This window comes from Dromiciops gliroides, chromosome 6 (genome assembly GCF_019393635.1).
Source record: "Dromiciops gliroides isolate mDroGli1 chromosome 6, mDroGli1.pri, whole genome shotgun sequence".
NCBI classification, from domain to species: Eukaryota; Metazoa; Chordata; class Mammalia; order Microbiotheria; family Microbiotheriidae; genus Dromiciops; species Dromiciops gliroides.
The window spans coordinates 126,576,894-126,590,990 of record NC_057866.1 but is presented as its reverse complement, the minus strand read 5'-3'; the positions used below and the strand labels follow the sequence as shown (position 1 = coordinate 126,590,990).

The following is a 14,097-nucleotide window of genomic DNA, read 5'->3' as shown; positions in this document are numbered from 1 at the left end:
AGAGGGACATACACTTAAAAGGGTGGAAGATGGAAGATGTTCCAACAAAGTAGACAGAGAAGTAGTAATTTGACTAGTAGGAAGCAAACAGTGTCAGAAGAGCTAAGAGAGAAGCATGTCCAAGAAGAAGGGGTGATCAAGTGTCAAAATTTGTAGAAATCAAGGTGAATGAGGCCTAGTACTGAGTTATTAGATTCAGCTGTTAAAAAGATACATGGGAGATTTGAAAGCTCAATTTGAGAAGTGGGAGACTGGAAGTAAGTTCTTTTTCAGCTTTAGATAAGAATTCCAAATAAAAAGTTTTAAAAGATATCATTCTGGGAATAAGTATCTTTTTTTTCTAGTATACAACACTGGGTAACTCGGTAAAATACTTTATCTGAATGTAAGTTCATACCTTTGTTAGTCCTTCATATTTCCCATAATCTGTACTTTTTAGCCACTCCATCAATTTGGCATATCGGAGCAAGTCTCTGTGAAAAGGGTGGTGATTAGGCAATGTCAACTCAATGGAGTGCTGTGCAAGAGTGGAACTCTGGTCATGTCCCTAAAGAAAATAAAATTGAATAAATTATTCACACACATACAGAAACACCACAGCTACTAACAAAACTGAAATGATGATGGAATTTTGCAAGGCAAAACCGAAAGACTGAAAAATCATTACTTGCTTTTTTAACATATAAGCTATACACAGACAATTAAGACCACCTCTACAAAATAATGATTTACTGGCAAGCATGGCATTCTGGTAAAACTTCTATACTACATTCTTTTAAAAAAGTAACCATTAGAAAATTAAATTATTAGTTGATTTAATAAAGCTCATCTCTCACTAATTTTTATAATTTCCTAGATCAACTTTAAAAGATACATATATACCCATATGTATGTATGTACATACACACACATACACAGAACTTTAATAAAGACATCAAACAGGGAGCTGATTTACAATAGAATGTGTCTACATTTATAGCATTCCTTCCCCCACACCCTCCATAGGATACTTGGTACTGTTTCACAGAATCATGGGGCTTTAGAATTAGAAAGGATCTTAGGGTTCTTCTAATCCAAAACCTTCATATGAAAAATGAAAAAAAAATGATGTGCAAGGAGGCAAGGAGTCAAGAGCTCTTGACTCATTATTCTTATCTTTTTTTACCCCCTCTGGCCCCCCCCCCCCAAAATTCTGTAATGCAAAAAAATTCTTCCAAGTTTTCTTCTTAACATCTAGCTTTTAGTCACTGGCAATTTCTCTCACTAGGTGCCAAAGACAAAACCTTGTCTAAAGTAGCTGGCCTACTCATCCTCTTTCTTTAATGCTGTTTTCTGCCAACATGGAAATATTTAATAGCATAAATCTGGCTTTAGGGGAAAGGTTAGTTAAGTAAACAGTCATTTAAACAAAGACACTCTTAAGACCTTTGGAGCCATCTATCTGTTATGATGACACACTATCTGATTTGTTCTCATCAAATAAGATTATTCTTATGTGAAAAGCATACTAAATCAATTTGTCCAGTTACAAAAGCAAGATGGAGAGCTAAACTAAGTCACTTGAAAATCAGTTAACATTGATGGGTTAATCTCTAATTTAATGTTAACTATCATTTTTAAATAACCATTGTCACAAAGATCAAGTTTTTATTGGTATGTACAAATAGGATTTAATTTTTTTGAATTGTTAAGAAAAAGCTTACAAAGGAATTTGCTGAAAACAGGTTTGAACATAACTCAATATTTAAAAAATGTTACTGAATATTTTAAGTTCTACTTCCTGTGAGTTTCATTCTGTTTGCATTTTAGGCTAATATGGAATCAGCTATAATTGAAAGTGAAAATACTTCTTAAGGGATATGCATAAAGCTAAACTAGCGATTTAAATACAATAATCTACCTCTCTACATTATTTACAAATTAAATTCAAGCAAAAGATAATAAAATTTCCCCAAAGCTAAATAATTCTCATTTTCCATTTACTGCATGCAGCAGGCTTACTGGCTTGAAAAGAAATCATATGTTTATGTGGAATAGTTTCAATATTTTTGACCTAATAATTTTTTTGCTTCAGGAAACCATCATGCTGATCCCCTAAAGAATTCTTCATTCTGACAGTTGGGCACTGAAAATACCATATAATGAAATAATGACCCTCTGACATAATATGTAAATTGATGTCAAAAGAAGGGATTTCATACTTTATTATGTATCAAAATGTAATTTCATTTTTCTGCTTATCCTTTCTGTGTATTAAATGAAAACTTGTTTTTTTTTTCAGTTTCTTTTCCCCTTAATTTTTACAGTATGATCACAGCATTAACTAACAGTATAATCATTTCTGTCATGTTGACAGTGGCATAATCTCAGAATTATGATTTTTCTGTAGAAATAAAAGTAAAATAAGCAGCTACAAAAGAAAAAGCTATTCTATTTTTTTAAAAGTCCTAAAATTTTCAAATGACAGCCAAAGAAACGTGCATTTTTTTTTATGGAAATGGTTCCTCACTTAAATTAAACTGAATGTTCTCAAATATTAGAACTGTAATCAGTTGAAGAAGTCAGATTCTCATAGCTAGAAATCTTCTCTGAAGGTAGACAATAGTTTTACTGGGAGATTAATGCTAAATGAATATTAGAGAGAAATCAATTACATAATCATATACTATTAACGCCCATAGTATTTGTCAACATAAATACATTTATTTTTGTGTATATTATTTATAAAATCTATAAACTCACTATACCTTTGCTCTCAATACAGGTTAAAGAAAACTTTCTTGATGGTTTGTTTTTAATGAAAGAGAGGACATAATGGCAGGATGAAGGCAAAACCAGAAAGTGATTCTTACAAACTACCACAAGAGTCAACTTCTCAAAGACAATGATGGTTTATATATCGTATGTTTGATAACCATAATACTGGGTTAAACTAACATATAATCATTCATCAGTGACATAAAGGTTCCCAAATGCCTCTCCCATGCTCTAATGATCTATATAGAACATAGAGAGAAAGCAGAAGAATTTAAAGCACTAAGAATAAACATTTTTCAAAGTTTGGTCAAATATATACCATACAAAATCTGAAGGAATCCAATTAGTCTTTTTTTTTTTTTTGGCTGGGGCAACGAGGGTAAGTGATTTGCCCAGGGTTACACAGGTAGTGTCAAGTGTCTGAGGCTAGATTTGAACTCAGGTCCTTCTGAATCCAGGGCCAGTGCTTTATCCACTGTGCTACCTAGCTACCCCCACCCCCACCCCCAATTAGTCTTCTGTTTTTTTGTTTTTGAGGGGCAATGGGGGTTAAGTGACTTGCCCAGGGTCACACAGCTAGTAAGTGTCAAGTGTCTGAGGCCAGATTTGAACTCAGGTACTCCTGAATCCAGGGCCGGTGCTTTATCCACTGAGCCACCTAGCCGCCCCACCCCCAATTAGTCTTAATGGCCAGCTTTTCCTAGTGCAAAAGGTGATGGCAAAAGGAGACCTTATTTGTTTCTATCAATTTAACCATCGTGTTGCCTGGGGCAATTTAAAATTCTAATCCTCCAGTGGAGCATCCTACATAATACTATAATATAAAATTTTCTGTAAGTATTCCATCTCCTTCAATTTAAATATTTTTATCTATTAGAATGGGAATATTCAAATGGAGCTAATGAAGCAACCAGGTTTACTTTCTATGGAGGACAGTGCACTGAGTTTTTGCAGAGAGGATGCCAACTTCTATGAAGATACTGTTTGACTCTTATTCTATAAACTAACCTAATAGCCTTTAAGGCTTGACAGAGGACCTACCTTTTAAAACTTTCTTTTGGGGCAGCTAGGTGGCAGAGTGGATAGAGCAGCAAAAAAAAAGAAAAAGAAAGGTGGTTTGTTTTGAGGTTTTTTTTTTTTTTTTTTGGTGAGGCAATTGGGGTTAAGTGACTTGCTCAGGGTCACACAGCTAGTAAGTGTTAAGTGTCTGAGGCTGTATTTGAAGTCAGGTCCTCCTGAATCCAGGGCTGGTGCTCTATCCCACCTTTCTTTTTCTGAGGGGGTGACTTTTGAATGTTTCAAAGATGAAGGTTTCTTTTTTTTTTCCTTACTTGCTTCCATGAACTTTCATTTCTTTTCTTTTAACTAGTTCTACAGAGAATTGTCAGACTAATCTATATTAATCCAACTTCACTATATCATTCCTCCATAAAGAAACCTTCAGTGACTCCCTATTTCCTACACCCCATTCTAAACTCCTCTGCCAGGCTTTCGATGTCGTCTATTAGCTGGTACTAACCTACCTTCCCCTCTTAAGTCTTTTCACTGTTTCACAAACATAGCACACTTATCCCCACCTTTCTGCTTTTGTTCATGTCATTACTCTCATATGGAATATTCTTTGCTCCAAACTCTCATTTATCTAAATCTAGTTTACCTCAAAGTAGCTTCATCTGATCTTTCTAATTCTCACAGATGTGTTTTCCTAATCACTGACTGCCCTACAATGTTGGGCACTTGAGAAGTAACAGGGTAGATACAAGGCTAGCTACAGAGTAAGGAATGAACAAATGAAAAATTCTTTGTTAAGCATTTACTATGTGCAGGCAATGTTCTAACTGCTGGAGATACTGACAAAAGCAAGCAGGACAGTTCTTGCCCTGAAGGAGCTCACATTTTAATGGGGAAAGGGAGCGCATGAAGGGGAACCAGAGGTGTGTTTGGAGGTGAAGGGCAATAGGCATGGCTCAGTATGGCTTGGAAATGGCCAGAAAGTGATGTGGAGGCTTGGTTCTAAGAAAGAGAAGGTGAAAGCTCATTTATTAGAGTCCAGGTACAAGTGGGAGGAGAATGAAGAAAATGGCCAGAATACAGACAGCATCATTTCGAAATGACTGGACCTGCCATGGACTTAACCATTTAACTTAACCCTCTTAGTGCCTCAGGTAGTTCTCCAAGACCATAAGCTGCAGAATTGTTGGTAGATGGTGTTTTCATATTCCTGACATAGGTGAAATCACTGGTCCATAACACACACTACCCCCCAAATTGTTTGTTAGTACTTTTTATGTGTTAGTCTTCTTTCTCCAGTAAAACAGTAAGCAGTGCGCGCACACACACACACAATCTCTATGAGGAAAATAGACATTTTACACACTTAAATATTAGATAAGACCAATTTTTTAATCTGTAAGACATAAGCAGTTGAAATTCAAAACATTTCTATTGGGGGTTGAGGGTGGGGAGGAGAGAGATAAAGAGAGAATGAATGCTACATTTTTCCATTGGCCCTGAAAGTGCTCAAGCTATAGTGGGATAAACCAAAAGCAAACAATGATTATTTTGAAACTTTCACTGTAATATAATACTGAAGTAAATAGTAATTAGCTTTCTACCATTTTTTCCTATAATTGAAATATATTACTTGACTTTGATATATTTCCTAAAAGTACTTGTTGAAGCACTTATTTTTTAGGATTCTAAGTCTATTATGACATAAAATATATATTGTCAACAATGGGAAGGCTCATTTTAAGCAATGATCTCCGCTTTTAAGACCAAGGCAGAACACAAGTCATTTGTAGCTACAAACAAAAGAAATCCTCACACAGGCTTTTAGTGTGGAAAGGACTACATTGGTTACAGTCACATCCATTTATGTAGATAGCACTATCAATAGTATCCCCTTTAGACTCCAAAGAATCAAATCAAACTAAGAGTGTGAATTAATACTTTCTGTGACTCCTAAGTCTGTTGCTTTCCCAAAATAACTATTTGATTTAATTATATAGGAATAAATTCATTTATAATTTCAAATCGCTAAGTCAAAATAAATTTTAAAATTGGTGCATTTCTCACAGCATTCAGACCCACCTTTCTTCCTATCAGGTTTTTCGGGCCCAAAGAATACCATCTACTAAGGCACACACTGGCAGCTGTAAATGCAGTTATTTGGCAGCTTATATGAGTACTGTAAAGTTACAAATTTATAAAGCCAAGTCTGCAGCTATCAGTTAGATTCAGCAAGCTTGACAAATAAAAACATCAAAATAAATCAGAGAAGCTTGAATTAAACCCCATGTACTCACAGGAACTGAAAGAAAGTTGGACCTGCTATAGAGCTGAAGAAGGGCCTGAGTAAACTAAGTGAAGATAAAATATAGGATCATAAGTATTTTAGAAAGCTGAAAAGTTGAAAAAAAAATAAAGAATTTAATAACTAAAATAGTATATCCTGAAAGGTAAGAACAAATTCCTTAAAGTTAACAAATCATCCCTGAAAATATTTTTCCAAATTGCAAAATGACACAATGAACTTTACATTATCAGAAATTAAGAACAACTTTATTCATAGCTTCTTCCTTTAGCACAGAGGTTCTTAGTTTAGGAGCCTGTGAATTAAAAAAAATTTTTTTGATAACTGAATTTCAATATAATTGGTTTCTCCTTTGTAATCTTATGTATTTTATTATATGCATTTGAAAACATTGCAAGAAAGCCTCCACACACTTCAACAGACTACCAAATGGGTCCACAACACAAAAAACCTTAAGAACTTTAGCTTTGGCACAAACAATTATCATTTTCTTCTCATCTAAAAAGGTAGACAATTTTATTTACTGAAAAATATTAATTAGAATCATAGAGAAAAAAAGTTGTATAAGTGAGGACAGCTGTATTTTTTTTGTGTGTTTCCTTATATATAATGTGTGTGTGTGTGTGTGTGTGTGTGTGTGTGTGTGTGTGTGTGTACACACGTATATATGTGTGTATGTAAAAGTTCTGGTGGTCAACATTATTGAAGGTATATATTGAGGACTGACTACAATAGAAGTGAGCTGGTCATGTACCAAGAATGAGAAAAAAAAAAAGATGATCACTCTTAGTGGCATGCATTACTTCAAAGACATTTTTCTTTTAAAAAAGGATTATCTCTAATTTGTTGGATAGATCCTTGATGTAGGGTTTATAGAAAAACATGGTAAAGGTCATATCAGATGAGAAGGTTTGGAGGATTTTTGATTTGCATGAGTGAAAGGAATGCCCACAATGATGGACCCTCTTTCAAGTATGTACTATCTATAGATATAGTGATACCCGCATGGTATTTTTCTCTGAAAATTTCAAAGTACTATGTGTGATCATTCATATCATCTCTAAGAATGCATTAAAGGTGAAGCAGTGTATAAAACTCAGGAATAATTTTTATTTTTACTGGATCTGTGATTTAATTGTTGTAGAAAGTTCTAGGTGAGGAACTTCTACCAAAGAAGATCAGCACCTTCTCTGCAACTTAAAGCCTGGGGCACAGAGAAGTTAAATGACTTATCCAGTGTTAGAAAGCAAACAGTCGTCAGAGGTGGGACTTGAACCCTGGTCATTCTGGTTTCAAGGCCAGCTCTCTATTATGTCATGTTGCCTCTCCTGGGATTTCTATAAAACCAAGGAAGTTATAGTTGGAAGAGACCTTAGAGATTATCTAGTCTAACCAACTCCTTCATTTTTTAAATGGGAAAACTGAGGCCAAGAAAGAGAGAATTAACTTTTCAGAAATCAGAATTCTCTCTCAGAGAAATAAATGTGTGTGTGCATGGTGCAAATGAACTGAGAATTAAGGGCACTAAACCTAAGAATGTGTAAACTGCACTATGAAATGGATTGCTAAAGTGGTTTTAAAGGGGTACACAAATGATCATTTAAATGCATGCTAATCTTTTCAGAAACTCAAGCTTTAAAGTAAAATATCGATAAGCTTAGGAAACATTCAGCTTAACTAGAAAAGTAAAATTACCTGTTGAACAAAAACATTGTTAAGATGACTGGCAAGTCTTCGGGCAAACTGCTCTCGCAAATCACTAAATCGTTGTTGCTGTTGTTTGACTGCATGTAGCATGTCATGTCCTAAAAACAAAGCAAGAATCCCATGGAAAATTTAGCTGTAGAAAACACTCAATATGAGACTTAATATTCAAGATGACAAATTTAAAGCAGTAATATAATTTCAAGATTTGAAAAAAGTCAAAAGTTTATCTACTCATTTGTTTAGACAATGTTAACAAGGAGATTTTTCAAAGTCCTGAAAAACCTTAAAAAGTAAATGATTCATTTAGGCTGGAAACACAAGGCTCTAAACGTTTTCCCCCTTCTAATCAATCAATCAAATTAAACTAATAATGAAAAACAACGTGTTAGACTGGCAATAGGGCTAACAATGTCAGTGTAGAGTGAATTAAGTACTGGTGTGTAAAAAAAAATCCCTCTGAGACAAAAGAAACGTGTGAAAAGAACAGTGAAACCTGCTGGGTGTTATCCATTGGACTACAACAGATATATCACTTCATTTCCTATCAAGTCAGTGCGTTGATTTTTTTTTTTTAATTGATGTAATTATAATAGCTGTAAAATTTGATTTAAGAAATATACTACCTGAAAAAAAAAAAAGGGGGCAGCAAGGTGGTGCAGTGGATAAAAGTACCGGCCCTGGATTCAGGAGTACCTGAGTTCAAATCCGGCCTCAGACACTTGACACTTACTAGCTGTGTGACCCTGGGCAAGTCACTTAACCCCCATTGCCCCGCCAAAAAAAAAAGAAAAAAAAAAAAGAAATATGCTACCTGGATGAAGAGCTACATTCATACACTGTAGAAGGGCATCAGCTGCATTTGTACAGGCCTCAATGCCTCTAGAAGAAGCAAGGTCTCCTTCCTGAAGAGCCTTTATGTGACCTTTTGCCAAATCCATGTGGTTCTGGAATACATGTAAAACATAAAGGTTATATACATATAACCTTAGGCAACATACTGATACTAGATTTAAAATATTATTTAATTTAACCAAGACTCTGATCTAAAATGATCTCCCATAGTAGAACTGGGAAAATGTTTATTAAGGTGTAATGTATTAGCCTACTCACCACAAGGAATTCTATCTCTGACAGGAGTTTTACATTATTAGTGTTACTAAGATGAATTAAGTGGTTGCTTTCTGAGATTTGATCCATTTGTTCCTTTACACTTTGTAGCATTTCTTCATAGCTGCTCAGCTTCAGTTCAATCTGATCCACCTCCTTAAGAGCTTCATCCAGCAACTTCATCAGGATATTCACCTGTTTCTCAGATGCCATGATTGACTGGATGTTTGCCTACAAAGTAAAGGAGCAAATTTGAAGGGCTTACTAAATTAGTGGTGTCAGTCATAAAGAAACAGGTTGCACAATAACTTGGGAATACACAAATTAACATTATCTTTGTCTACTGTAATTTTTATTTTGTTAAACCAATCACATTTTTTTTTTTGCAGGGCAATGAAGGTTAAGTGACTTGCCCAGGATTACACAGCTAGTAATTGTCAAGTGTCTGAGGCTGGATTTGAACTCAGATCCTCCTGAATCCAGGGCCTGTGCTTTACCCGCTGTACCACCTAGCTGCCCCACCCCCCAATTACATTTTAATCTGAAACACTGTTTGCACAATAACTGTTTTCATGTCATTTCAGATCTTTTTGTCTCCCCAAATAAAATGTAAAATTCTTTCATACCTTATGTTTCCTGACAGAACCTAGCAGAGTTCTCTGCATAAAGCTAAAATGCAGAAATAAAGTTTATTACTGAGATGCAGAAATGTTTATCACTGAGCTACTTCTTTCCCTCTTTTATTCTGATTAGTGCAACCTGGGTTCTCGCCAGTTCTCCTTCCATTGGAACGGTTAATATCATGTCTGACTAGATGATACTGATGCAAAATGTCATTAAAAATGATAACTTGGGCTTTTCTGCAATTCAAATGCAGCCATTCTCTGAGGCTTAATTCCTTCATTTTTAAAATGGGGCTTGGGCTAGATGATTTGTAAAGTTCCATCTGGTTCTAAAATTCTACTATTTATTGTCATTTAAAATTGTTCTTCATTCTAAATTTTCCATAAATTGTTTCCTTTTGTTTCCCCCGTCCATTATGTACAGCTTGGCATTTTAAAATGTATTTCAAATCTAAACATACTATCCACCTCCAAAGAAAGAACTGATATTGATTGAACATAGACTGAAGCATGCTATTTTTTACTTCCTTTCATTATTTTCTTTTATTTGAGTTTCCTTATACAAAGTGACTAATATGATAATGTTTTACATAATTGTACATGTATAACCTATATGTGATTACTTACCGCTTCAGAGAGGGGGAAGGGAAGGGAGGGAAGGAGGGAGAGAATTTGGAACTCAAAATTTTTAATAAAAATGCTTATTATTATATTCAAAAAATATATTTCAAATTTAACATATTAGTTTCAGCAGCATCGTGTTTATTTGTCCCCTTCTAAACTTCCTTCTTTTCTGTTCTCTTGTTTTTTTTTTCCAATGGTTCATAGATGTCTTTTTCTTTTCTTCTTTTTAAAAAAGTATTTCTATCACACTTTCTTGCTCCCAGTTCCTTTTATTTTTAAAAAGGTAAAGTTTACATCTTAGGCAATTCCAGTATTAATAATGAAATCTCTAAATACACATGGAACAAATATAAAAATTGACAATGTGCTGAATCACAAATTAGATATAGGTAAATATGGAAAAGAAAAAAAATTTAAACACTAAAATTATAGATATGTAATGAAAAAAGGTTAACCTGGAGGGAATCTCTCCTTCGCTGGTCTCTGAGCATATCAATATATCCTCCAAAACAGAGACAATGTCTCCCTGATTTCTACCTTGTTTGGTACTGACAACAAAATGTTAAATAAAGCTGACCATAATTCCATTTGTCAAGGAACCTTGTATAATCTGAAGAGACATTAAACAAACTTTTTTGACAGAGATTCTCTTTTAAAAATATATTGCATACTTATGGTTTTATATGTAACTTTACTCCTTCTTTTGTATGTTTACTTATTTTTTGATGATGGTTATTCATCTCTTACTTTAACCACTTGCTTTCTAAAGGTCTGTTCGGCAGTGGTAAGATCAAAGTATTCCATTAGGAGATGAACATGATCCAGGGAACCTCATGAAGGAACTGGGGATGTTTAGTATGGAGGAGGCAGGACATCACTGCTGCCTTTAAATACCTGAAGGGCTGTCACGAGGAAGAATTAGATTATTCTAGGATTGGCCCCAAAAGGCAGAACTCAGACCAACATAAGAAAGTTAAGAGTGAATCAGATTTTTACTCAACATAAAGAAAAACTTCTTAACAAATTGTACTATCCAAAAATGCAAGGGCTGCTGCTTCTACCAAAATACAGATGAGCACGTATAGATACAATAGAAAGAATAGATACAATCTAAGTGTTGAACTATTTGTCTTCTAAAGTCTCTTCTAAGATTTCATGATTCTATGAGTACTTCTATACTTTATATTTAGATACTTTTTTTTTTAAGTGAGGCAATTGGGGTTAAGTGACTTGCCTAGGGTCACACAGCTAGTAAGTGTTAAGTGTCTGAGGCCGGATTTGAACTCAGGTACTCCTGACTCTAGGGCCAGTGCTTTATCCACTGCGCCACCTAGCCACCCCTAGATACATTTTTTAAATAAAAGACAGCTCAAAAACATTTTAGTCTATTGATTGATTCAATGTGTTAGCTTTGTTTCATTTGCAAATTTAATAAACAAGTTATACAGGCCTTTAACTACTTGGTACTGACAAAACCCAGAGTAGCATAGTATTAGTGCAAGTGTCAGAGATCAGGAATTAGAGGACCTAGGTTCAAACCCAGCTCTGCCATGTGCTACTCCTGTGATCTTGGGCAAGTCACTTAACCTCTTTGAGTTTCATGTTCCTCATGTGTAAGGGGGTTGAATTTCTCTAAGGTCCCTTTATCTCTGAATCTGTGATCTTTGATAAAAAGAACACAGGACACCAAAAACAAATCCCTAGAAAACTCCACAGTTGAGTGGAGTCATTTACAATTCCTCTTTGTGTTGATTAAATTTTATAATCATTCCCATTTTATAGACACAGAAACTGAAGTCCAGAGAGATTATGACTTATCATAGAGAATGTAGGTAGCAAATCTTTGACTCTAAATTCTGTACCTTTCCCACTATTCCCCACAACTCTCTGCTCCTCAAAGCTTGTTCTTTTCACAAAAGTCCTTCTTATAACAGTTCCTTCATCTTTTACCTGAGGTTCTATTCCCATTTTCCCCAACCCAAAAGATACTCCTTTGCACGGACAGATTCTAATAGCTCTGATTGAAAAGTTCTGGACTGTTTATCTCTGCCTTTCCTCCTTCCCCCTTCTCCTCTCACACCATATAGAGTATCTCTTTGTAAAATGGAGACCTGGGCAACTGCCTCTCATTGGCCTTGTTCCATGGAAAGATTTTACTTTTTAATAACAACAACAACAACAATAAACAAATGGTATCAAGGAAATATTTTGTCTGCCCACTCTGTAATAGCTGGGTAAGTTCATGAAAGAGATAATACACTTATGGATAAAGTAGTAATCATACTATAAAGCCATAAGTGCTCAAAGGCAATGATCTATGTATACAATCAGGCTTCCCAATCCATTGTGTATTAGTAAGTCCTATTTTACAAGAAATTCTTACCCCATCTAGGACCTGCAGCTCTCTTGATAACTTTTCTGCAAAAGCTTCAGCATTAGAGATAGCATATTCACAGCCTTCCATCATGATCTCAATATCCTGTTCTTCTCTTGCATTTAACTCTTGATACTCATCTACAGCTTCTTCATCTCCTCCTGTCACACTCTGATTCTCTCCACTTGGAACAGATTCTTAAAGAGTAGGAAAGGAAATATTAAAATTATGGAAGCCAAAATTATGAAGTACAAGTAATAGTAATTAACTTGAGGCTAGATAGGATCAGCTGTAAGCCAGGTCATATTTAGTTGGGGGGGGGGTGCGGAAAGAAAAGAATAGTTCAGAGTCCACAGAAGCAAACCAAAATAACTTTATTCTTGTAAAGCACATATATCCTATGGAGATAAAGCACTATGTAAAAAGCACAAATTAAAAAAATTATAAAACTAAAGTCACTAATTTACAAATATTACAACATTCTTTAGTCATGACATTCAAAACCATAGTTTTTATACTACACAGAAAAAGAACCCCATTTTCTTACCTCAGTTAATTATCACTCCTTAGCTAAAAACATTGATTGTAAATTCTGAACATATGAAAAGTATCTTAGCCTACTTTCTGAAATAATTTTAAATTAGAGCAGAGAGATATACCATAGTACCAATCTCTTACAGTATATCTTAGGCTTTGAACACAGTAAATGAACTTTCTTTTTACACATTTAAATGGCATTTTACATACACTTTCAAAATTTCTATGGATCTGCTGAAGAAAATTCCACAATTACTATCTAGAAAAGAAGAGCAACAATAACATTTGAGAAAGTGTAAAAATGTAAATAGATGTCCTTGGTGTTTTTTAATATAATAGTTTGGGATACTTTCTGAATAAAAATTTCAGCTAAAATATTTGAAGAAACCTAGATACTTATTTCTAGTTAATTTTAGTAACAAACTAAGATCATGGTAGGAAAGCAACATAATGGGAGATTTTTAAAGGTTAAAACCCAGAGGATTTCATTTCTGCATATTTGATGGGTAGCTTCCAATTTAAATAAAAATCTCTGAGTGACCCTAATATTATTCAGATATAAACTGCTAATTTGTATAAGAAGTACATCTAGGTAAATATGACCTTTGATACATGATATAAGTTTATTACTGACCACCAAGCAAGACACCCCACCCCCCCAAAACAACACAAGATTTAAGTGCTCAAAATGAGGACAAATTAAGCGAATTAAATATAATGGCTAAAGTTTCTGCCAAAAATCAAATATAGAAAACAAGTAAATGTAATTTGATACATCCTGAACAGGAAGTATATTTTACTGAGATCATCTTAACTTTTTAATGGGAAATTAAATTGTCACACATGACTGATAAGCACCTAGAGACAAGGACTGCCTAAATCATTCTGGACAGTACTTTTATACAAATGGGCATTTTAACAAATTCTTAAGATGATGAGGTTAACTATTATAGCAGTCTTTTCTTTCATAAGAAATAGTCACTTAGAGGCCATTGATGAAAATACTGTCATTAATTATGTTGCACTATGGATTTTGTAGCAATGACCTTGTC

The 14,097-nt window shown here is 34.5% G+C and overlaps 1 protein-coding gene across 9 annotated transcripts in view; it reads right to left on the bottom strand.

Moving 5' to 3' along the window:
• Positions 1-14,097, bottom strand: part of EXOC1 (exocyst complex component 1) — a 63,100-nt gene that overhangs the window by 33,345 nt on the left and 15,658 nt on the right. For 5 of the 9 annotated variants that reach the window (XR_006353579.1, XR_006353580.1, XM_043971126.1 and 2 more), the window contains 6 exons: positions 12,518-12,705; positions 8,891-9,118; positions 8,592-8,724; positions 7,769-7,878; positions 6,066-6,119; positions 398-547 (listed from right to left, as the gene is read on the bottom strand). Coding sequence is in view for 7 of the 9 variants with exons in the window: in XM_043971126.1 (XP_043827061.1) it covers positions 398-547; positions 6,066-6,119; positions 7,769-7,878; positions 8,592-8,724; positions 8,891-9,118; positions 12,518-12,705 (863 nt within the window). In the remaining 2 variants the exon portion in view is untranslated. The remainder of the gene's footprint in view (positions 1-397; positions 548-6,065; positions 6,120-7,768; positions 7,879-8,591; positions 8,725-8,890; positions 9,119-12,517; positions 12,706-14,097) is intronic. The other 4 variants (XM_043971129.1, XM_043971131.1, XM_043971130.1 and 1 more) reach the window with 1 other exon arrangement.